The following is a 25,926-nucleotide window of genomic DNA, read 5'->3' on the forward strand; positions in this document are numbered from 1 at the left end:
TCTATAGAATTATATCCCTTTCAGAGAACTGCTTGTTCTGACCCACTGGTAACACAGGGGTCAGAACGTGAGGTGAGCAGCCATCTTTTAGTGGGTGGAGGTGTGCATGATAGAAGATTCACTATCAAGGCACTGGCACTTTCTCCATTTTTGGATTTGGATTTGCATTTTTGCACGAGTTCATTTGCACTATATTGGGACCTTATTTATTTATGATGTGACCCCTTTTTTCATCACAATTATGGATACTTATATTTATATTTAATGGAACTTGTTTTACTTATGACATTTTACTAAGATTTGCATTTTTTATTATTTATCATTTGTATATTATTACAATGTTTTAGTGGTGCAGCACTTTTTTGATTACACATTACTTTGTGAGTAGGCTACATGGGTCAGTGTCAGGAGTTACCTGTCTATCGGGACCAATAGATGCCCTTATTATTCCTATTTTCCATTGATTTACTGTGGAAGGGCTGTATGCTGATGAGCAAAGACACAGTTCGTATCTTGCACTGCTGTTCCTGCCAGTTAGTTCCTGCCAACAGCTTCCCACTACTGTTCTATGTTGCAAGTGAGAGAGAGATTTTCCTTGGTTGGTCTTTGCTGTCTGCTGCCTGCCCACAGTAACCTTGTCTGTCCATATCTCTCCTGCCACTACCAGCCGGTTCGTGAGTACCCAAGGTTTACATTGGTGCCCTTTGCTACGTTGTTTATTCCTTGCAACACAACTGGTCACATCCCAGACATAAGGGGAACAGTTCTGCTATAACTTTCTTTGAACTTGCATTCCAGTAGTAGCTTCACTTTCCAGGGACAAGATAGAGGCGCAGAGCCTCCTTTCTTCCTAAGGGGACTTTCAGCCTTTCGACTCGACCAGGGCATTGTTCTTTCATGCCTCTATCCAGCTCCATTGCAGCAGCAGATTTCCTATCATTGTTTAGATGCACGTAGTTTTCTGCTGTGTGGGTTTACCCTACAGCCACCACTTCTATTGGAAAGACTTTTTTTTTTTTTGTCCTTCCTGATAGCCCCAATGAAGGGCAACTGGCTTCTCTTTTCCAGCATTTTCGATAGCAGAGAGGGATATGCATTCAAGCTTATGGTCTTAAAGTATAACTAAACGCAAAACCTTTTTTTTTTTTATAATTTTGGATACAATGGAGAGGGATTAGAACACCTGTTGGGTTTGTTGCTGTCTGTGCTCCTGTTAAGGAGATTCACCCTCTTTATTTGCCCTGTTTACTATTGTCATTGCAAGTGAAAGTAAAGTAAATCACAAATTTTGGGTTGCCCCCAGAAAAGTAATAGAGGGGAAATCTTCCAATGGAGACACTAGTTCTGGTGACCTGGGGGTCTCCAAGGGAGGGATTCACTATCATTTGCAGGGATTTCCTCTCACTTCCAGATTGGCTATGGGACAGGAAGTGAAGGGAAATCTCTGCAATGGGACACAGATGGCAAAGAAAAAACCCTGCCTTGCTCTACCCAAAGTAGGGAAAAAATGCCCATAGTTCTAATTTAAGGATTGGATTCCACCCTGTCAAGGCACACTCTGTGACTCTTGGGCTTTTCAAAATCGGGAAACGGTTTCCCAAATTTTCAAAGCTGCCACCTGGTTCTCTGTTTAAGGAATCTCTCACATGGCCTTGTGGATGCAGCAAAAGCAAGCATATTAGTAATGTTTTTAACACTCCTGTATCGCCTGCCAATAATGGCAGGCAGACAGGACAGTCTACTCGGGTCCACTGGGTAATGATTAAGCGCTGACTTGAGTGTGAAACACGTCTACCTGCTTGTCCCCTGCTGTATCTATGATCTTGCTCCTAGTGTTGCTTTGCCTTAAAACTGAGGCATGCTGGGAGAGGGAGGGGCTATATCAGTTGGTCAAGGTATTGTTTGCCTGTGTCCTAATCCTTCTGTAGGAAGCGGTACAATTCATTTGTCTCTGAATCCTCTGTCCCTCAACTCCAGAAAATGGATTTTATGGTAAGTAAAAATATTCAGTTTCACTTAAATCTCCCCTTGCTGCCATTATTTGCCTTTACTTTACTGCCCCACCACTGAAGTCATCCTTTGACACTTTGAGAAATATCTAGTACTTCCGTGTATGGAGGAGAATCCGACTTTCTCCCCTTCTTCACGTGATATACTAAGCCCAGGTATGGAGTCCAGAGCCCTGTGTAAGCTCCATTGTAGCCTTTACATAGTTTTTATCTCCCCTCCTCTCTTCTGTGGGTAAACAGGGATTTTAAAAAAAGATGTTTGTAAAAATCTGGGTGTTCAGGGAATTTAAGTGAGTTGCAAGGGGGGCAGCCACAAGGTAATTTTAAACACTCTTGTGTTAACTGTATTTCTTATTACTAGGGTTCTGTTGTCATTTTAAAAACATGTGATCATGGTCTTAGCAAATGATAATGTAGCCGGAATGTATTTTGTTCTTGTTATGCTCAGTATTTTCATATTCTTTTATTCAGGTAGCGGCATTGGACAGGGCAAGATTCTGCAGAGGTTCCCCGAAAAAGAGTGGGAAGATAACCCCTTTCCCCAGGGTATTGAACTGGTAAGAGTAATGCAATAGTTTTGCATATATATAGCATGTTTTGTTAACTATATGAATCATCATTTGTTTTAGGATTTGTATATGAATGAGATCAATTTAATGTTACTAATTGTTTTTATTTCTATTGTTTAATTAAACATTATATACATGGTGGAAGCAATATTTGCTCATTGTGTACACGTTCATAGTATTTCTGTGTTCTATAAGCTATATCAGGCATTCACTGAAAATATATTTGCTTATTGTTTTATTTTGCAAATTGTGTAAAGTAATTCTAAAGCCAAAAGGTTTTTTACCCAAATGCATTCTATCACAGATTTCCCCCCACCCCCCCAGCCCCCATTATACCTACGGTACCTGAGCCCATTCTTAATCCAGTGCTGTGCATGAGAGCCGAGACTCTGCTGGCTATGTCCCTCCACTCCGGGCAGACTAATAGCAGCGGGAGCCATTGTCATTGGCTGAGACAGTAGTGGGAAGCTGTTGGCAGAAGCCAATGAGGCGAGATAAGGGGCGGGGCCGAGTTGCGGCTCTGTGTCTGAATGGACATACAGAGCAGCGGCTTGGCTCGGGTGCCCTCATAGCAAGCTGTTTGCTGTGGGGAAACTTGGCAGGAGGGAGGGGCCAGGAGTGCCAGCGAGGGACCTGAGAAGAGGAGGATCGGCTGCTCTGTGCAAAACCAACTGCACAGAACAAGTAAGTATAACATGTTTGTTATTTTTAAACAAAAAAAAAACAAGAATTTAATATCACTTTAGATAACTTTAAAGCGGAGTTCCACCCTGGGAATACTTTTTTTAATAAAAATACCCCCGGGACAGTCAGGGCTAGTACATTCCACAATGGCTAGCCTCTGATCTGTCCCGGGTTGCACTTACCTTTTAGGACAAATACTTACCTTGAAAAAGTATTGTCCAGCGCTGCCATCTCAGGTGTGGGCAGCTTGAAGCCAGCGCAATCCTCTTCTGCGTCCTCTTCCATCTTCTTCGGTCCCACGATGCACTGCACCGGCCCTGCCGTCACTTCCGATGCGGAACTGATGTCGGGGCCGGTGCAGGCGCAATGATTCCTGGGAGCGATGACGTTCAGCTCCCAGGAATCATTGCAAAGCCAGGAAGTGACGACGGGCCGTGGCTGCCGAGGGGAGGAAGAAGGAAGTAAGGTAAGTATATTTTCTTCTCTACGAGGTAAGTAAAAAAAAAAATGCGATTATCCATTCATTGTAAATTAAGTCACCAGGCTGGGGTTGTTGTTTTTTGAGCAGTGATCCCATGGTTGGCACTCTGAGAGCACAATTCTTATTCCTGGCAATATTCACACTTATTACTGGTAGACATTGAACAGATGTAACTTTTTGTGTGAGTGAGCATATGTACCCATCATTGTGTCCCTGTATGCTTACACTGGGGACATAAGTAGTATTTTAGCATCTGTTTTTCCTTTTCCATTTGATAGGTAATCTCTGCCTCAGTTGCCTGCATTACTTAGGCCTTCTCTAACCATCCATTTGCATTACTTGAAGTGTAATCGAGTGGTAAACGTTAGCATTAAGAAGTTAATTATTTTTTTTTGCATTTTTTCCCATAAATGGTTTGCACTCAGATGGTCTCTAAAAGCAAAATCTATTTACATCATCTTATTACTTTAAATGGTCACACTGTTGTTCACCGTGCATGGTTCACCAAGAATCGGTACTTCTGTGCATCCACTTGTAGAATTCAAGAATGGCCATCCATCTCAGCAGGACTTCATTAGAAGAGCTTTTCTGCTTATTGGTCCTGCAGCATGCTTTGATGTAGAAGCAGGATGGCTGGTCAAGTTAAAGCGTATTACAGTCCAGAGCAAAAATTACATATACTGTATTTTAGCTTACCAGTCCTTAGATGTTGTGGCTGCATTTTTAAAGGCTTTTTTCCTTTTTGATCCTGCCTTTAACACACTGTTTGTCCTAGGCTGTCAATGCTTACTCACCCTATTGAATCAAGAAACATCATTATCACCCTAGAACAGGACTACAGAACACCACCTCCTCTCTTCCATAGCACAATTGGAAGTGTTTTGTAGTGCATGACAACAGCTGAGAACATTGTAGAATAACATCACATCCAGAGGGCACAGGAAGTTACCATAAAATGTACAGTTATATCATTTTTAAAATGTACAGTGCTCCCTTTAAAAAAAGCAACACTAAATACCTAACTAACTCAAGTCTATACAAATCAGTACAGGATCTCACAAAAGTCAGTACACCCCTCACATTTTTTGTAAATATTTAACTATATCTTTTCATGTGACAACACTGGAAAAAAAATGACAATTTGCTACATTGTAAAGTAGTGAGTGTACAGCTTGTATAACAGTGTAAATTTGCTGTCCTCTCAAAACAACTCAACACACAGCCATTAATGTCTAAACTACTGGCAACAAAAGTGAGTACACCCCTAAGTGAAAATTTCCAAATTGGGCCCAAAGTGTCAATATTTTGTGTGGCCACCATTATTTTCCAGCACTGCCTTAACCCTCTTGGGCATGGAGTTCACCAGATCTTCACAGGTTGCCACTGGAGTCCTCTTCCACTCCATGACGACATCACGGAGCTGGTGAATGTTGGAGACCTTACGCTCCTCCACCTTCCTTTTGAGGATGCCCCACAGATGTTCAATAGGGTTTAGGTCTGGAGACATGCTTGGCCAGTCCATCACCTTTATCCTCAGCTTCTTTAGCAAGGCAGTGGTCGTCTTGGAGGTGTGTTTGGTGTCGTTATTATGTTGGAATACTGCCCTGCAGCCCAGTATCCAAAGGGAGGGGATCATGCTCTGCTTCAGTATGTCACAGTACATGTTTCCATTCATGGTTCCCTCAATGAACTGTAGCTCTCAAGTTCTGGCAGCACTCATGCAGCCCCAGACCATGACACTCCCACCACAAGGCTTGACTGTGGGCAAGACACACTTGTCTTTGTACTCCTCACCAGGTTTCTGCCACACGCATGACACCATCTGAACCAAATAGGTTTATCTTGGTCTCATAAGACCCCAGGACATGGTTCCAGTAATCCATGTCCTTAGTCTGCTTGTCTTCAGCAAACTGTTTTTGGGCTTTCTTGTGCATTATATTTAGAAGAGGCTTCCTATTGGGACGACAGCCATGCAGACCAATTTGATGCAGTATGCGGCGTATGGTCTGAGCACTGACAGGCTGACCCCTTCAACCTCTGCAGCAATGCTGGCAGCACTAATACGTCTATTTCCCAAAGACACCCTCTGGATATGACGCTGAGCACATGCACTGAACTTCTTTGGTCGACTATGGCGAGGCCTGTTCTGAGTGGAACCTGTCCTGTTAAACCGCTGTATGGTCTTCACCACCGTGCTGCAGCTCAGTTTCAGGGTCTTGAGAATATTGTAGCCTAGGCCATCTTTATGTAGCGCAACAATTCTTTTTTTCAGATCCTGAGAGAGTTCTTTGTCATGAGGTGCCATGTTGAATTTCCAGTGACCATGATGAGAGAGTGAGAGCGATAACACCAAATTTAACACACCTGCTCCCCATTCACACCTGAGACCTTGTAACACTAACAAGTCACATGACACCGGGGAGGGAAATGGCTAATTGGGCCCAGTTTGGACATTTTGACTTAGGGGTGTACTCACTTTTGTTGCCAGCGGTTTAGACATTAATGGCTGTGTTGTTATTTTGAGGGGACAGCAAATTTACACTGTTATACAAGCTGTACACTCGATACTTTAAATTGTAGCAAAGTGTAATTTCTTTAGTGTTGTCAAATGAAAAGATATAATAAAATATTTACAAAAATGTGAGGGGTGTACTCACTTTTGTGAGATACTGTATGTGCGAGTATACATATATTCAGATTACAGTGGCAAGAAAAGGTATGTGAACCCCTTGGAATTAACTGGCTTTCTGCAATAATTTGCCATCAAATGAGATCTGATCCTCATCTAATTCTTGCCATACACTATACGAAAAATTGTTCAAACTCATTTTACAAAAACGAACACTCGCACGTTAGAGCAAACGATCATCATGTAATGCTAAGAATCATATAAGTCCTGTGAAGAACTATTAATGTATATTGAAAAAATAAAATTAGATAAATATTAAAACATAAATAAATGAGTCCCAAGCGAAAAATTAAGGTGAACCATCCAAACTCATATAGGTGATCACAGATTGCAGACAGATCCCCACACCAGCAAAGCGGAGGTTGAATGCGCTCACCAGAGAATATGGACCCAAAGTACCATACAGCAAATGGGTCATGAAGACTGGATATTTATCAAGGGTCTCCCCAAAAATGGCTGAATCAGCAGAGTTCAAACAGATGGCCATGAAGTCTTGAACGAGGGTGGCTGGATCTCCCACTCAGATATCCATGTATAGAGATAGGCCAAATGACACAGTTTAAAACCACAGGGAGGAGAGACTGGATCAGTCCCAACAAACAACAAGGCAGAACTGTTTTACCAGCATTTTACCTGGGATGCAGGTAAAACAGTTCTGCCTTATTTGTTTGGACATATCCAGTCTCTCCTCGCTGTGGTTTTACACTATGTCTGTGTCGTTTGGCTTATCTCTATACATGGATATCTGAGTTGGAGATCCAGCCACCCTTGTTCAAGACTTCATGGCCATCTGTTTGAATGTCCGCTGATTCAGCCATTTTTGGGGAGACCCTTGATTAATATCCAGTCTTCATGACCCATTTGCTGTATGGTAGTTTGGGTCCATATTCTCTGGTGAGCGCATTCAACTTCCACTTTGCTGGTGTGGGGATCTGTCTGCAATCTGTGATTACCTATATGAGTTTGGATGGTTCATTTTTCACTTGGAACTCATTTATTTATTTATCTTTTCATATTTAATTTTATATTTTCAATATACATTAAAAGCCCATTCACACTGCCGCGACTTGTCAGGCGACTTGTCAGCCTGACAAGTCGCGGTCAGTCGCAGTCCATTGAGTAGTACAGGACCCGTTCTAATAGGAGCGACACAAGTCGCTCCGACTTAGAAAAAGGGTCCTGTACTACTTTGGGCGACCTCGGAGTGACTTGCATAGACTTCCATTATGTGAAGTCCCAGCAAGTTGCGCCGAAGTCGCGGTGCACGCGACTTCACAGGTCGCCCCCCGAAGTCGTGTCGCCTCAGTGTGATCCGACTCTTATAGTTCTTCACAGGACTTGCATGATTCCTAGCGCTGCAGTTAATATTTATATATTTTATGTGGACAACTGATGTCGGTTGATGTGCTAGCAGCTTGTTGATATTGTGTATATTAGCGCAGTTTGAAACCCTTCCTTTTTTTTTTTTTTGATCATCATATAATGACCAATAAATCTTCAGTGGACATAAATAAATCAATTTTTTGTTAGTTTATTCACATATACGTAGTGCATACAGTTTGGACGAGAAACACATTAACTTTTCAGCTTATCCTTCATTCGGCAGTAAAATTTCCAAACTTGTCCTTTGTTTTCTCAGCTCAAAAACGTTGCAACCGATTACCGATTTATGAAGTATATTATATGTAAAGGCGCTCAGTCCTGGGTGTGGTTAGATACTTGAAAAATGTTTTATCTGCTGCCCGGAGTTTTAAGAGTTTTAAACAATTAAAAAATGTATAAGTGACAGGAGTGAGGGCACTGATAAATCATGTTAAATAAAGTGTATCAGATAGATGAAGAACTGAATTGCACATAAAATGTAGCTCCAAATACTAATCACATTATATACAAATTAATTGTAATATTATAAAAGTGATATAGTGCTAAAGTGACTGTGCTACATATATACAATATATATAATGAATAAATAAACCAAAAATAAATGTGCAATATCAGTGCAAATATCAACATTAAAAAACTATTTCATGGACTGGTTTAAAATATGAGTAAAGCTTTGGTGACACTTGTAATCAAATCTCGTGACTCAAAAGTGGCAAGAAGCAGTGACTCACTTAAATAGTGATACCTCCATTTTCTCCCTCAGCCCATCCCCCACGGTTATTGCCTTTTGTTTCACTTGACCCTCACTTCTAGATTGTAAGCTCTAACGAGCTTACTGTAATTGTACTGTAACTGTATTGTCTTCCCTCACATTGTAAAGCGCTGCGCAAACTGTTGGCGCTATATAAATCCTGTATAATAGGAAGTCCTAGCCCAAATTAAGAAGGTTACAAATATTGAGGAGCCATGGTTTGGTTTATTTAATGGAATACAGAAATCAGTAAAATCAATATAAAATAACTGTAATGCCACATTTGATGAATGCTGCAAAGGGCTTGATACCTCTGTTCTGGCAGAGAGATGAAGCCCCGAATGTAGGAGATTGGATTAATAGGGTAGAGAAAATAAGAACGATGGAATATTTAAAAAACGGGGGTGAAGAAGAAATGGTAGAATGGGAAAATATCTGGGAGGATTGGAATGAGTTCAAGAAAACTAGGGAATATACCAAGTGGAGAGAAAGAGAAAGAGGAGGACGAGGGGATTGGTGGGGGGGGGGGGGAAAGAGGGAAAAAATAAGGGATTGAAAAATAATTGTTTTAATGCATATTTGTATGTTTGGTATTTTGAAAAATTAATAAACAAATTTATAAAAAAAAAAAAAATCCTGTATAATAATAATAATATCTTACGGTGCAGGGTGTGCCCTTATTAGTATTTCAGTCCATATGGTGATTGCAAAGGTGAACAAATGTATTTCTTCAAAAGGGAGATAAAACCACCCGGTGTTCCCAACGCGTGATCCAGTGAGCAAGGTGTTTAATATTTATATGCTCACCAGAGGTAAGTGGGTCACACAGACCCTGCAGACTTTGGATACAAATAAGTGAGGTCAACTCTTATTCCTCCTTCCTCAATAGATTTCAATGGGTCATGCGATTGGGATTCTTAGGACTTCAAAGGATTAATGGACCGCTTACTCTCTCCAGGCTGCTGAAATACATTTGTTCACCTTTGCAATCACCATATGGACTGAAATACTAATAAGGGCACACCCTGCACCTTAAGAAATCACTATTTAAGTGATTCACTGCTTCTTGCCACTTTTGAGTCACGAGATTTGATTACAAGTGTCACCAAAGCTTCACTCATATTTTAAACCAGTCCATGAAATAGTTTTTTAATGTTGATATTTGCATTGATATTGCACATTTATTTTTGGTTTATTTATTCATTATATATATTGTATATATGTAGCACGGTCACAGCACAGTCACTTTAGCACTTTATCACTTTTATAATATTACAATAAATTTGTATATATTGTGATTAGTATTGGGAGCTACATTTTATGTGTAATTCAGTTCTTCTTCTATCGATTAATGATTTATGCCCATTAACTGGCAAAAAATGAAAACTATCCAAATGACTGAATTTCGGCCGATTTTTCGTGTAGTGTATGGCCAGCATAAGACTGCCCATAGACTATGCAAATGTTTTCCCTGTAGCCACAGGTTGCAGAAAAGAAATTCTAACGATTCCCCCATCAGCACAGACAGTGCTGACGGGAGTCCCTCCTGCCAAGCTATTGTCTGTTCCTGGCGGGAGTGGGCGGGGGGAAGTAATCCTCGCTGGGAGAAGACCGTGATTATCGCTTGTGGCTATAGCAGCTGCTTGCGATAATCAGAAGCAAATCCTGCAGGCCGGTTGATCAATCAGTCAACTTGGTGCGTTCAGCCTCGAATCTCGGCTGGTTCATGTATGGCTGGCCTAAGTCACAATAGACCAGCATAGTGTGCTTAGGCTGATAACACACAAACAATTCTACTTTCTCATGTCTTTATTGAACACACCCATTAAACATTGACCGTGATTATCGCTTGTGGCTATAGCAGCTGCTTGCGATAATCAGAAGCAAATCCTGCAGGCTGGTTGATCAATCAGTCAACTTGGTGCGTTCAGCCTCGAATCTCGGCTGGTTCGTGTATGGCTGGCCTAAGTCACAATAGACCAGCATAGTGTGCTTAGGCTGATAACACACAAACAATTCTACTTTCTCATGTCTTTATTGAACACACCCATTAAACATTGACCGTGATGGAGGAAAAGTAAGCGAACCCTTGCCGTTAATAGCTGATTGAACCTCCTTTGGCAGCAATGACTTCAAGCAAGCGCTTTCAGGAGCTCTGGATCAGACCAGCATAACATTCTGGAGAAATATTTGACCATTCCTCTTTACAAAACGGCTTCAGCTCAGACACATTTGTAGGATGTATGGTCTGAATGGCTCTCTTGATGTTATTCCACAAAATCTCTATGGGGTTAAAATCTGACTCTGACTGGGCCACTCCAAAAGGCGCATTTTCTTCTTCTGAAGTCATTCTGGGGTGGATTTAGTTTGATGCTTAGGGCCATTGTCCTGCTGCATCACTCAACTTTTTCTAAGCTTCAGCTGATGGACAGGCACCCTGAAATTAGCCAGCAGGATATTTTGGTAAACTTGGGAATTAATGTTCTTCTTGATGATAAGTGGTCCAGACCCTGAGGCAATGAAGCAAGTCCAAGTCTTGTTTCCTCCACCATACTTTACCATTGGAATGATGTTTTGATGTTGGTAAGCAGTGCCTTTTTTGTGCCATACATAGGGCTGAGTATTCTTCCGGAACAATTCAACTTTTTTCATCCGGCCACAAAAACTTTTCCCAGTAGCGTTGTGGTTTGCCAAGGTGTTCTTTGGAAAACTTCAGAAGAGAAGCAATGTTTTTTTTGAAGAGCAACGGCTTCCTTTCTTAAGTTCTGCCATAGACACCCTGCCTGTTCAAAGAACTAATGTATGGTAGACTCAGGAACCGAAATGTTTGCCAGTTCCAGTGATATCTTCAAGTCTTTAGCTGATACTTGTGGATTCTTCTTTACCTCATTGAGGATTCTGTGTTGTGGCCTTGGCGGAGTGCCCACTTCTAGAAAGAGTAGCCACAGTACTAAACTGTCTACATTTATAGACAACTTGTCTGTCGACTGGTGGATGCCTAAGCACTTTGAAATTGCTTTGTATCCCTTCACAGCATTATGAGGATCAGCTACTCTTAATCGTATGTCTTTAGAGAGCTCCTTTTTGCGAAGCAGTAGTGTCCTTTATCAATCTAAGTAGCTCTAAACCACACCGCCAAATGAATTTCATTAACTGGACTCCATTTATGAAAACTACTGACTCCAGTTATCTTTCATTGAAGTAATTAGTCTATGGGTTTATTTACTTTTTCCTCCTAGCTCTATGAATGTTTAATGGGTGTGTTCAAGAAAATGTAATTGTTTGCATATTATCAGCACATTGTATTTGTCTATTGTTGTTGTGACATAGATGAGGACCAGATTTAATTTTTATAGCAAAGTGACTGCAGAAAACCAGTTAAAGTGAGGCTAAACACATTGTTTTATTTACAGTATCCCTTCCCTTCCTGTATGTGGATGGCACTGTAATTCTTTTAATAAAAAGAGCATCTAAGTACGTTCTTTTGTAAGCAATATACAGCTGTCACATGACCCAGCTCTTTCCCAGCCTTTCTGTATGTAAACAGTGGCAGGAGGAGGGGAAGGGACAGGCACAGTTGGCTTTAACTCTCAGCTGCACGCTGAGAGCCAGAGCCAGCTGTCGATCAGTCAGCTGGGTGTATCCCAACAATCGGGTCGGGATTCTTTCAGAGCCTGGTATAGCTCTGTAACGTCAGCCAACAGCGGACTAAATTCTGCGTCACAGGTGTGCAAAGTAAGTGCGCTCCTGTAATCTAGGAAAAAAAAAGCTTTGACCATACTCCTCCTTTAAGGGTATTCCACTTAAGCCTATGACAGTTAACTGGTTGCTACTTTTGTACTTTGCCTGTCCAATCTTCCTTTTTGTGCAGTCAAGGGTTGGGTAAATTAAAGTGATTGTAAAGTCTGGTGTTTTTTTTTAAAGAAACATGTTATACATGTCCTCTGTTCAGTTGGTTTTGCACAGAGCAGCCCCGGATTCTCCTCTTTTCGGGACCCTCATTGGCTCTCCTGGCCCCTTCCTATTGTTGAGTGCCCCCACAGCAAGCAGCTTGCTATGGGGGCACCCGAGCCGAGTCACAGCTCCCTCTGTCCATTCAGACACAGAGCTGTGACCTGGCCCTGCCCCTCTCTGGGGCGGGGCCGGGTCACAGAACAACGGGTCAAGAAGAACCCTCCTCTTGGCTAAATGCTTTTGATTGACAGCAGCAGGAGCCAAACGCGCCACCCTGCTGTCTCAGCCAGGCAGCTTAGACACTCCTGCAACATCCCTGGATAAAGATGGGCTTAGGGGTAAGTATTAGGGGGGCTGGGGGGATGCTGCTGCACACAGAAGTTTTTTTATCCTAATGCATAGAATGCAATAAGATAAAAAACCTTCCACCTTTACAACCCCTTTTAAGCTTCTTTTTTTTAATCCTAATGCATAGAATGCGATAAGATAAAAAACCTTCTGCCTTTACAACCCCTTTAAGCTTCGAACTGTACCCCAGTATCCATCCCATTTTCTTAACCACCCTTGCTGTTGGTCTGTGCTGTTCTTCCTGTTATGGTAATTTGTTTTACGCCTTTCTTTATGATGGATTATGGGTGGTCCTTCACATTATTAGTTGAGGTCTGTCATTCTGTCAGGTAACCGTTTACCTTAATTAGTGGTGCTTACCTGTCTTGCTCTGGGACTCTCATTGGCTACTGCCCATCCCTACAATTGGGCTTCTTTTGGACATCTCAAATTCTCTGAATTACTACCTTCCTATGTCCCTTATTGGATAATAATGAAAATAAGATTGTTGCACTTGCTGTAAAAATAGTTTTCTTGGCGTCTGTTGAGGTACACGGGTCCCGCTTCTCTGTGTCATGGCCTTATCAACTGCTTGCTCACCAAAGTAAACCATGACAGTTAGAGGTGGGGGTCATAATGAGACTATGAATTACTTCTTTTCTGTGCCCCTCATTTGACTTCAAGAAAATGATTTTCTCTATCGCTCATTGACAGACGTAGTCTTCTTGATTCTCAAGAGCTGGGTTATGTTGTCTCCGCAGGAGTAGGACTAGGCAGAATGACAAAACGTTCTGGCTCCACCCTAGGGGGCAGTCCCTGAGGGTATATCCTCCCTCTCTCTGCTACAGGGAATCAGTTTTTTTCTGTCTAGTCAGGAGTAAGGACCTAAGTTCCTTGCTGGGATCTTTTGGTCCTGGCAAGACTTTTTTCTTTAAGAAAAAGACATTTTTTAGGTAGTTTTCTCCAGTGTTTTTTTCCTGTGAGATCTTCAAGCAAAATGCCGGACTGGGCGACACTTGTGGTCACCCCAGCCGGCCTACGAGCGCGTGCAGACCAGGCATTGCGCTTGGTCGGCCGCGACATATTCAAGTAAGTATGCGGGGCCGGGCGACGGGCTGGATGTGAGATCCAGTGGTCACCCCGGTCTCTGCCTAAAAGCGCGTGCAGACCAGTGCGCTGAGTCGGCCGCGACGGAGTCCCAGTAAAGGGACTGACTTTGTGAGTTAAAAGCTCGCTTGGACGCCAGGACCAGAGAGTCGAGGCGTCCACAAACCCCCACCTCGGTGGAGAGGGTATTATGAAGAGAGGGTGCCTGTCGGTTCGGTATGGTGAGTAAAACGTTCCCTTTTTTTCCTCATTTATGAGGCAGTATATATTATGGGCCCCTCCATATATGGTCAGTATATATCTGACACTTACAAGTCCCCCTTGTAATACAGCATGTGTTTGTGGGAAGTGGACTTGGTTCAAGAGCTAACACTCTACCCAGCAGACTGTAACATTACAGCAAACATAGGAGGTATAATCCTACCTTATGTGCAGTGTATCTCTGTAGATCCATATGTCACCTCTCAGCAGAGTGCAGGTGGATGTGCTGGGAAGACGATATCGGCGGTCCGCCGCCATTTTGCCGTAGACCGTATGCATGTATGTCCTCAGGTCACGCCGGCCGCCATGTTTTTGGAGTCTTATGTCTCTTCTATGGGGGCGGCCATGTTTTGTGAGCCCAGCTTCCTCGTGGAGGGCTGGGAACGCCGGAAGGCATACACAGGGGGCGGAGCCACGCCTTCTGCCCGGGAAAAAGCAAACAGCTCCTTCCAGTCTGTGTAAGACAGACGCTGGCTGCAGTTTGTTGGAAACTGCACTGCATCGGTTGGTGAGCCTTGGGGGTCCCTCTCTCTCTCTCTGGGATCGAGAAGCAGGTACTCTGAGGGGCGCTATTGCGCTAGGGGGAGACACACAAAAAAAAAAAAAAAAAAAAAAGAGTTTTTTTGTTTATTGCTGGCAAAAGTGTCCTGTATTAACATGGACCCTGCCACTCATGTATCTCCTCCGGATCCCCTCGAGGGGTCTGCGGGATCCTCCAGCACCCCATTGACAATTGAATCTTTGTCAGCCATTATGGAAACTTTTGTGTCCCGGGTGGAAGTGGCTTGTCAGGGACAGGGCGCAAGAAAGCGACCCCCGCCTAACCCCTTATTATCTGAAACCTCGGATTCAGACTCTGAGCCTATTTCTGCAGTTGCAGGTACTTCATCTGGTATTGGTGTCTCGGGTCCTGTCTCTTCAGACAGTGAGGAGGATGTTTCGGCATCTGCCATAGCCCGAGAGGAAGCGTTGGTAAACGCACTCATTGTATCTGTTCAAGAGACTTTAAGGTTACAGGGTATTCCATCAGAAATAGCTGAAACTGAGATCCCTTTTGGGACTAAAAAGCGCATCAAAGTGGCAAAGGTTTTTCCATTGCCCAAATGTTTTGGCAATCCAATCGATGAAGAATGGCGTCTGCCAAAACGCACTTTTAATATTTCCAAACGCATTGACAGGCGTTATCCGTTTGAGGAAACCCTTATTAAGAAATGGACAGAACCACCTGTGGTGGATTCACCAATTGCTAGATTGAGTAAAGCCACGGTTATTCCTTTAGAAGACGCCCCGTCTTTTAAAGATCCAGTGGATCGCAAGATAGAAGCTATGTCTCGCACCATGCTTTCCTTGATTGGATCAGCTTTCAGGCCAATAATTGCTATTGGTCTGGTTTCGCAGGCTGTAACTGAATGGACCAAGTGGTTACGCCGGGACTTAGAAGAAGTCCCTCAGGCGGTATCAGATTTGTTGGAACAAATGATACAGGGGTTACAGTTTGTATGTGATGCGGCGTTAGACGCCACTCCATTAATGGCGCGAGCATCAGTCTCAGCAGTGGTTCTCAGGCGTACACTGTGGCTAAAAGGTTGGATAGCCGACCAAGGTTCCAAAAAAGCATTGGCTAATATCCCCTTTTCAGGAGAACGTCTATTTGGAGCCAACTTAGATGAGATCATTAAGGATCTCACCGGTGGAAAAAGCACCTTTTTACCGCAAAATTTTAAAGGTAGAGGAACTCGTCAAAGACGAGGGCCTTCTTTTTCTGCTCACAAGAGGTTTTTTCGTCCAGCGGGTGAAAAAACTAAGTCCTCCAAGGTTCCTACAGGAGGCGTCAGGGGTCGTTGGTCGGGCAAGCAAAAGCCCGCCCCCTCCAGACCTGAAGATAAACCATCCAAAGCCTGAAGGTGCGCCCCCACCCATAACTGGGGTGGGGGGACGTCTTCGCCGGTTCCCGGATCCATGGCTTTCCAGAATCCCGGACAAATGGGTTTGCGAAGTCATAAAGTCAGGGTACAAGATCGAGTTTCGATCTCTCCCACCGGCGCGATTCTTCCCTTCCAATATCCGACTATCTCCGGATCGTCTAGAAGATCTGCGGAGAGCAGTCACAGATCTACTACAATAAGGAGTGGTAGTCCACGTTCCTTGGACAGAACGGTTTCAAGGGTTTTATTCAAACCTGTTTACAATACCCAGGAAAGAGGGCAAAGTGCGTCCAATTCTGGACTTAAGAGCACTCAATTCTTTCGTCAACATAAGAAGATTCAGAATGGAGTCCATTCGCACGGTAGCAGCCTTCCTGCATCCAGGGGATGTCCTAGCGTCCATAGACATCAAGGACGCCTATCTTCACATTCCCATTTTCGCAGGACATCAGCGTTTTCTACGCTTTTCCGTAGAGGAGAACCACTATCAGTTTGTGGCGTTACCTTTCGGTCTCGCCACGGCTCCGCGGGTCTTCACAAAAGTGTTGGCCCCAATGTTGGCACTTCTGCGCCAAAGAGGTATATCGATTCTAGGTTACCTAGACGATCTTCTGCTTAATGCAGAGTCTCCTCAGACCTTGCTACAAAACATAGAAATTACTATGATTTCTTTACAGGAATTCGGGTGGCTGGTGAACCAGCAAAAGTCTTTTCTGGTTCCCACCCAGAGGCTCGAATATCTGGGTCTAATTCTAGACACAGTCAGGACAAGAGTGTTTCTTCCGGTAGGGAAACTTCGAAAGATTCAATCAGCAGTCCAGTTGTTACTGTCCAACAGCTGGTCTTCCCTTCGGACTTGCATGAGGGTTCTGGGGTTGATGGTGGCTTCATTCGAAGCAGTCCCATTTGCCCAGTCCCATACCCGAATTCTTCAGCAAGAGATTCTCCTCAGATGGAATCGGAATCCGGAATCCCTGGACAATCAGATACGATTGAGCAAACAGACCAGAGAGTCTCTGGTTTGGTGGCTTCGGTCTCCAATGCTCAGCCAGGGAAAGTCATTTCTGCCAATATATTGGACGATAGTGACCACGGATGCCAGTCTATCCGGATGGGGAGGAATTCTCGGTCAATTATCTGCCCAGGGACTTTGGTCCCCGGAAGAATCCAGATTACCGATAAATGTATTGGAACTGAGAGCGATCAGACTTTGTCTGATTCACTGGACCGAGCAGCTCCAGGGCAGCCCGGTTCGGATCCAGTCGGACAATGCCACGGCCGTGGCTTATGTCAATCACCAGGGGGGCACCAAGAGTGTCCGAGCGGCCAAAGAAGTGGCTTGCATTCTTCGCTGGGCGGAACGATTTGTTCCAGCAATCTCTGCGGTGTTCATTCCGGGGGTGGAGAATTGGCAGGCAGATTATCTCAGCCGTCAGACCCTGGATCAGGGGGAATGGTCCCTCCATCCAGATGTTTTCCACCAGTTGTGCCTACGGTGGGGCACCCCGGATGTGGATCTGTTGGCATCACGATTCAACAGGAAAGTTCAGAGATTCGTGGCTCGCTCCCGCGATCCTCTAGCAGAAACCGCAGACGCACTGATCGCCCCGTGGGGGCAATACCAGCTAATATATGCCTTCCCTCCTCTCGCGTTACTGCCAAGACTTCTTCGCAGGGTAGAGGAGGAAGGAATCCCAGTAATCCTGGTAGCTCCGGACTGGCCTCGTCGAGCTTGGTACGCCGACATGGTCAGACTGGTGGCGGACGTCCCGTGGAGACTTCCTCTCAGAGAGGATCTACTGTCTCAGGGACCGATCTTCCATCCTGCTTTACGATCGCTGGCTTTAACGGCCTGGCTATTGAGACCCAGGTGCTGAAGGACAAAGGTTTGTCAGCTTCAGTTATTCCTACTCTAGTTGAAGCAAGGAAAGCGACTTCCAGAAAGATTTATCATCGCACATGGAAGTCCTACATTGCATGGTGTGAACCTTTGGGGTTCCGTCCTCGGTCTTATTCGATTAGTCGAATATTGGCTTTTCTGCAACAAGGGGTTGAGCAGAAACTGGCCTTGAGTACTATCAAGGGTCAGGTCTCAGCATTAGCCATCTTCTTTCAGAAGCCTTTGGCTACTCATTCCTTGGTGCGGAATTTCATCCAGGGGGTGCGACATCTGGCTCCGCCAGTGCACGCGCCGTTACCCCCCTGGGATCTTAATTTAGTGTTGTCGGTTCTTCAGAAACCTCCCTTTGAAGATATTAGGGAGATTCCTCTACCCACGTTGTCCCAGAAGGTGGCCTTCTTGGTGGCTATTACTTCTGCACGCAGGGTGTCAGAACTGGCCGCATTATCTTGTCGTTCACCATATCTGGTGGTTCATAGAGATAAGGTGGTTCTTCGTCCGAATCCATCCTTCCTACCAAAAGTAGTTTCAGAATTTCATCTGAATGAAGAAATTGTATTACCTTCCCTGTGTCCTAAGCCCAGTCATCCTCGGGAATTTGCTTTGCACTCCTTGGATGTGGTCCGGGCGATCAGGGTATACTTGAAAACGACAGACTCGTTTCGCAAGACGGATTCACTTTTTGTGATCCCAGATGGACCCAAAAAGGGGTTGCCTGCATCTGCCGCGACCATTTCCAGATGGATCAGACAGACGGTAGTGCAGGCTTATTCTATTAAGGGTCGGGAGCCCCCGTTCCCTGTTAAGGCGCACTCCACTCGGGCACTTAGTGCGTCATGGGCCTTTCGCCATCAGGCGTCAGTGGTCCAGGTGTGCAAGGCGGCTACCTGGTCGTCGGTGCATACCTTCTCTAAACATTATAAAGTTGATGTAATGGCATCGTCTGATGCCTCATTTGGCAGCAAGGTTTTGCAGGCCGCAATTTGAGGAGACCAGTGGTCTACCTCGAGGGTTTTTTTCCGTTGGAAAATTTTTTCTTTAGTCTCATTCTTTGTTTATAATGAGCCTTTAAAACTTCTAGTTTGGCACCGGTTGGGCCTACTAGATTGGATTTGATTTTGTCAATCCCACCCCTCATTTGTGGCACTGCTTCTGGATGTCCCAGCTCTTGAGAATCAAGAAGACTACGTCTGTCAATGAGCGATAGAGAAAAATGGATTTTTGTAAGAACTTACCGTAAAATCCTTTTCTCTTAAGCTCATTGACAGACGTAGTACCCGCCCCTCTATCATTGAGTTGGGTTGGGTTAATTTCTCTGTACTGCTTTAAACAGAACTGATTCCCTGTAGCAGAGAGAGGGAGGATATACCCTCAGGGACTGCCCCCTAGGGTGGAGCCAGAACGTTTTGTCATTCTGCCTAGTCCTACTCCTGCGGAGACAACATAACCCAGCTCTTGAGAATCAAGAAGACTACGTCTGTCAATGAGCTTAAGAGAAAAGGATTTTACGGTAAGTTCTTACAAAAATCCATTTTTATAGTTAGTAAAAAATAATTTTTTTCTTATAACATTACGGTATACTCAGTTTTGCCAAGCGCTTTATGCTTTAACACATGCATATATCACTGTGAATCAGCCTATTCTTAGTATATAATATTCTGATATTTAATAGTAGGTCATTTGAAGTCTCTTGTTGATCCCTGTTTGTCACACACACCTTTTTTATTCTAGTTTTGTCAGCCCAGTGGATGGCAGCTATGCGCAGAGAAGAACCCTCCAACATTCTTCATTGCTGTTCTCACAGACATCAATTCAGAACGTCATTACTGTAGCTGCTTCACTTTCTGGGAGGAGTGTGCACCGGTACGTCTTCTTTATGCCATTGCTTTCCACCCATGGTTCTTGTCTTCCTGAAATAGGTTATTTCTGCTTGCAGTGTCTGTAGCACTGCACAAGTCTGTTCTGAGATTGCCTCATTGGACAGTAAGGGCACTCGTCAGGGAAAATCAGCTGATGGAGATTAGCTATGAAATATAGCTTAAGTATAAATGACACAGCCGCTTCTGCACCCAACCATTGTGAGAAAATTAAGAGGCTTTAGCGTGCAAGGAAACAACTGGATTACCGTATTAAGTAATATTCTGAGATACTGCCTCAGAAGTTTTATCCCTGGCTAGATTCACTGCCTTGACATCGTATATTGTTTGATGTGACAGTAAGTCAGAATTATTTCTGTGTTCCTGCTTGTACCCTTTTTTGCTTGCTATAAATTTGAATATTGTGCACAGAATTATTTGGCCTTGTTCACACTGGCAAAATGAAGTGTACACCTGTGCAAAGGGGCTGTTTTTGCCGGCACAGAATGCACAAGTGTTCCGTGCATCCCTGCAGACAGCCCCATAAATGTATTTATTTATTACAGGTCCATCAATTTACATATATATTATACATTCACATCAGTCCCAGCCCTCAAATAGCTTACAATCTAAGGTCCCTAACTCCCTTCCATATACAGTGCCTTGCGAAAGTATTCGGCCCCCTTCAACTTTGCGACCTTTTGCTACATTTTAGGCTTCAAACATAAAGATATAAAACTGTAACTTTTTGTGAAGAATCGACAACAAGTGGGACACAATCATAAAGGGGAACGAAATTTATTGGATATTTCAAACTTTGTTAACAAATAAAAACTGAAAAATTGGGCGTGCAAAATTATTCAGCCCTTTTACTTTCAGTGCAGCAAACTCTCTCCAGAAGTTCAGTGAGGATCTCTGAATGATCCAATGTTGACCTAAATGACTAATGATGATAAATAGAATCCACCTGTGTGTAATCAAGTCTCCGTATAAATGCACCTGCACTGTGATAGTCTCAGAGGTCCGTTTAAAGCGCAGATGAAGAACAAGGAACACACCAGGCAGGTCTGAGATACTGTTGTGGAGAAGTTTAAAGCCGGATTTGGATACAAAAAGATTTCCCAAGCTTTACACATCCCAAGGAGCACTGTGCAAGCGATAATATTGAAATGGAAGGAGTATCAGACCACTGCAAATCTACGAAGACCTGGCCGTCCCTCTAAACTTTCAGCTCATACAAGGAGAAGACTGATCAGAGATGCAGCCAAGAAATCATGATCACTCTGTATGAACTGCAGAGATCTACAGCTGAGGTGGGAGACTCTGTCCATAGGACAACAATCAGTCGTATACTGCACAAATCTGGCCTTTATGGAAGAGTGGCAAGAAGAAAGCCATTTCTTAAAGATATCCATAAAAAGTGTCGTTTAACCACTTAACGACCAGCCATGTAGATCTACTTCGGCTGACTTTGCGTGGTTATACCGAGATGATGCCTCTAGCTAGAGGCATCATCCCGGTACCGTTGTTTAGAGCCGACGGTTGGCTTTCCGTCGGTAACGACCGATGCGGCTCGGGAGCTGCTCGATCGTTACCCGGGGGCGGGAGGGGACGTCCGCCCCCTCCCGCCGCCTTCCGTGGCTTTGCTCGGGGCTCCCGTCCCACCGGGAGCCCCGAGCACCTAGCCGGCACGTCTGCCGGCTGGATGGAGTCCCGATGAATGCCGGAAACGGCATCGATCGGGTCTCCGATGACGTAACCCGGAGGCAGCGTCCATGACGTCACTTCCTGGTTACTGTGCTGCAAAAGGCGGCAGATTTGAAAACGGCTGTATGCAAAAATGCCGTTTTCGGGTTTTGCATACAGGGAAGTGTAGTGGAGGGGTCTAGGGTCTTTTAGACCCTTGATCCCTCCATAAAGTGTACCTGTCACTACATATTGGTGACACAAGGGATGTTTACATTGCTTGTGAGAGCAATAAAAGTGATCAGATTTTTTTTTTTTTTTTTTTAAAAAACCTGTAATAAAGTTAAAAAAAAATAAAAAATAAATAGGAAATAAAAAAAAATTTAGCCGCCCCCGCCACCGTTAGCTCACGCACAAAAAAAAAAACATATACGTAAGTCGAGCCGCGAATGAAATCGCTGTTTAAACCACACATAAGAGGTATCGCCGCGATCGCCAGAGCGTGGGCAATAATTAAAAAAAAAGAGCTACACTCTAACTCTAAACTGGTAACCGTTAAATAAATTTAAAGCGTCGCAGATTGAGATTTCTATTGACCGTAGTTTGTCGCCATCCCACGGGGGGGCGCAATTTTAAACCGTAACATGTTGGGTATCTATTTACTCGGCGTGACCTCATATTTCACAATATACAAAAAAAATGGGCTAACTTTACTGTTTAGTATTTTTTAAATGCAGTGAAATGTGATTTTTCAAATTTTTTCCCAAAAAATGGCGTTTTAAAGACCGCTGCGCAAATACCCCGTGACAAAAAATTTTGCAATGACCGACATTTTATTCCCCAGAGTCTTTGCTAAAAAAATATATATAATGTTTGGGGGTTCTAAGTAGTTTTCTAGGAAAAAATACTGGTTTTAACTTGTAAACAAAAAGTGTCCGAAATAGGGCTGGGGGTAAAGTGGTTAAAGTTTTCCACAAGCCACCTGGGAGACACACCAAACATGTGGAAGAAGGTGCTCTGGTCAGATGAAACCAAAATCGAACTTTTTGGCAACAATGCAAAACGCTATGTTTGGCGTAAAAGCAACACAGCTCATCACCCTGAACACACCATCCCCACTGTCAAACATGGTGGTGGCAGCATCATGGTTTGGGCCTGCTTTTCTTCAGCAGGGACAGGGAAGATGGTTAAAATTGATGGGAAGATGGATGGAGCCAAATACAGGACCATTCTGGAAGAAAACCTGATGGAGTCTGCAAAAGACCTGAGACTGGGATGAAGATTTGTCTTCCAACAAGACAATGATCCAAAACATAAAGCAAAATCTACAATGGAATGGTTCACAAATAAACATATCCAGGTGTTAGAATGGCCAAGTCAAAGTCCAGACCTGAATCCAATCGAGAATCTGTGGAAAGAACTGAAAACTGCTGTTCACAAACGCTCTCCATCCAACCTCACTGAGCTTGAGCTGTTTTGCAAGAAGGAATGGGCAAACATTTCAGTCTCTCGATGTGCAAACCTGATAGAGACATACCCCAAGCGACTTACAGCTGTAATCACAGCAAATGGTGGCGCTACAAAGTATTAACTTAAGGGGGCTGAATAATTTTGCACGCCCAATTTTTCCGGTTTTTATTTGTTAAAGTTTGAAATATCCAATAAATTTCGTTCCACTTCATGATTGTGTCCCACTTGTTGTTGATTCTTCACAAAAAATTACAGTTTTATATCTTTATGTTTGAAGCCTGAAATGTGGCAAAAGGTCGCAAAGTTCAAGGGGGCCGAATACTTTCTCAAGGCACTGTACCAGCATGTCTTTGGAGTGTGGGAGAAAATCGGAGTACCCAAAGGAAACCTTTGCAGGCATTTGGAGAACATGCACACTCAATGCAGGTAGTGTTGTGGTGTGGATTTGAACCAATGACCCTAGTGTTGCTAGGCGGAAGTGCTAACCACATACAGTATATGTCTGTTAGGAAGCAGTGGCTGCACAGACACAGTTGCTGCTCCCAGTTGGACATCCGTTGGTGTGTGCCCCGAACTCACACCGTCTGGGAACAGCAACTGTGTCTGTGAAGCTGCTGCATCGCAGTGGATGGGACTGCCTGCATGCAAATACACGAGACACCTGTGCATCCTTTGCAGACAAAAACAGCCCTTTCCACACTTTAGAATGCCTGTGTATGTTATAACAAGACCTTTAAGGTAAAAAAAAAAAAATCTTAAAAATTAATAACACCTCTGATATTTATATTTTGGACATGCTTTCCTGTGACAATTTGCCTGTAAATTATAGAATCTTATTGATCCGAGGGATGGAGAAGCAGAGGAAGGTTCCCCCTTACCATCTTCAACTCAACTGTATGCTCCTAAGACTTTGGTGCTTGTATCACGTCTGGACCATCCGGAAGTCTTCAGGGTGAGCAACTCTTTCTGACTTTAAATGACCTTCCTTTTGTCTGTTTGGGGTCAGTAGTCGCATCTATGTTTTATGAATAGGTGGCCACAGAATATCCTGTACATAAATTGGTAAGTTTAGTTTTCAGTGCACTTTGCAATGAAGTGTGTTGAAATTGGTGATCTGCTACTAAATAGTGAATATATAACGAGATACCTACTTTTAGAAGAAAAGCCTGTTTTGAATCTTGTGGCATGTTGAGATCCTAGCAGTTTTGTCTTGCCTCATATAGTGCCATATAGTAAATGATGCCAAGAGGAAGGTCTGGTTTGGGCTAGCGCATAAAAAACATCCATTCAGACACCTACTCCACCTCCCTACCTTCTCTATTGGAGTAAAGCTGGCTGTGTGTATACACTTCCACTTGTCAGATGTTGATCTAACTATTGACTTCTGTCAAGCAGACTTGTTGCAAAATATTTATTGCTCAACGGCTGCAGTCAATGGGCTGCAGCTGCTAATCAGTGTATTCTGACAGAGAAGAGTCCCTACTGTCAGAATACAATGTCTCAGCAGGGAGAATTCCTCTATTCACCTAGATTGTGTGGATGGAGGAACCGTTCTTCTTTTTTTTTCAGTCTGCTTGCTAAAAAAAAAAAAAAATAATAATTAATCTATGGCCAATTCTAGTGTTTTCCATTAGTGAAAATATACAAGGCTATAAATGATACGGTTGATCCAAACAGGCCAAGAAGCTAAAGGTAGGCACATCATGGTCAAGAATAGGGAAAATATTGTATATTCCATGCTGAAATCCTTTAGCAGTACCACTTGAAGACCAACCCTTTTCTGGCACTTTTTGTTTACAAGTTTAAATAGGTATTTTTTCATGGAAAATTACTTAAAATCCCCAAACCTTATATATATTTTTTTCTAGCAGAGACCTTAGGCAATAAAACATTACAATTTTTTGTCACACGGTATTTGCACAGAGGTTTTTCAAACCCATTTTAATGAATTGGAAAAACAAAAATCACAAAACAATATATTCCCCAATTTGTTGTATAATATAAAAGATGATGTCACGCTGAGTATACAGATACCTAACATGGCACGCTTTAAAATTGTGTACGCTCGTGGAATGGCGACAAACTACGGTACTCGAGAAAATCTCCATAGGCAACGTTTCTAATGCCTTCAAATGTTACCTGTTTAGAGTTACAGAGGAGTTCTAGCACTAGAATTATTGCTCTCACGCTAACGTTCACGGCAATACCTCACATGCGTGCACGACTTCACTTCTGCTCACAAACGCGGAGAGATGGGGGCGCTTTAAACATTTTTTTTTCTTATTTATTTTATTTTTTATTTTTACACTGTCCCTTTTTTTGTTATCACTTTTATTCCTATTACAAGGAATGTAAACATCCCTTGTAATAGAAGTAGGGATGACAGGTCCTCTTCATGAAGAAATCTGGAGTCAAAATACACCAAATCTCTCCTATATCTTTTAACCACTTAAGCCCCGGAGGATTTGGCTGCTAAAGGACCAGGGGTTTTTTTGCGATTTTTTTACTGCGTGACTTTAACGGACAATTGCGCGGTCGTGCGACGCTGTACCTAAACGAATTTGACGTCCTTTTTTTCCCACAAACAGAGCTTTCTTTTGGTGGTATTTGATCACCTGTGCGATTTTTTGATCACGCGCTATAAACAAAAAAAGAGCGTAAATTTTGCAAAAATAACAATATTTTTCACATTTTTTTATATGAAATTCCCCAAAAAAAAAAGTAAAAATCAAAATTTTTTAACATTTTTCGGCCAATTTGTTTTATGCTACCTATGTTTGGTAAAAAAAATCGCAAAAAGCGTATCTTGATTGGTTTGCGCAAAAGTTATCGCGTTTACTAACAAAGAGAAAGATTTTTGTCATTTTTGGTGTT

General features: G+C 43.2%; 1 protein-coding gene across 8 annotated transcripts in view; it reads left to right on the top strand.

Moving 5' to 3' along the window:
• The window catches only part of SBF1 (SET binding factor 1), a 235,127-nt gene that overhangs the window by 129,913 nt on the left and 79,288 nt on the right, over nucleotides 1-25,926 (top strand). For all 8 annotated transcript variants that reach the window (XM_082255289.1, XM_082255291.1, XM_082255294.1 and 5 more), the window contains exons 2-4: nucleotides 2,481-2,566; nucleotides 19,772-19,903; nucleotides 23,882-24,004. In XM_082255289.1, coding sequence (XP_082111415.1) covers nucleotides 2,481-2,566; nucleotides 19,772-19,903; nucleotides 23,882-24,004 — 341 coding nt within the window. The remainder of the gene's footprint in view (nucleotides 1-2,480; nucleotides 2,567-19,771; nucleotides 19,904-23,881; nucleotides 24,005-25,926) is intronic.

The sequence above is a fragment of the Pelophylax lessonae genome (assembly GCF_965119305.1).
Source record: "Pelophylax lessonae genome assembly, chromosome: 4".
Lineage (NCBI taxonomy): Eukaryota > Metazoa > Chordata > Amphibia > Anura > Ranidae > Pelophylax > Pelophylax lessonae.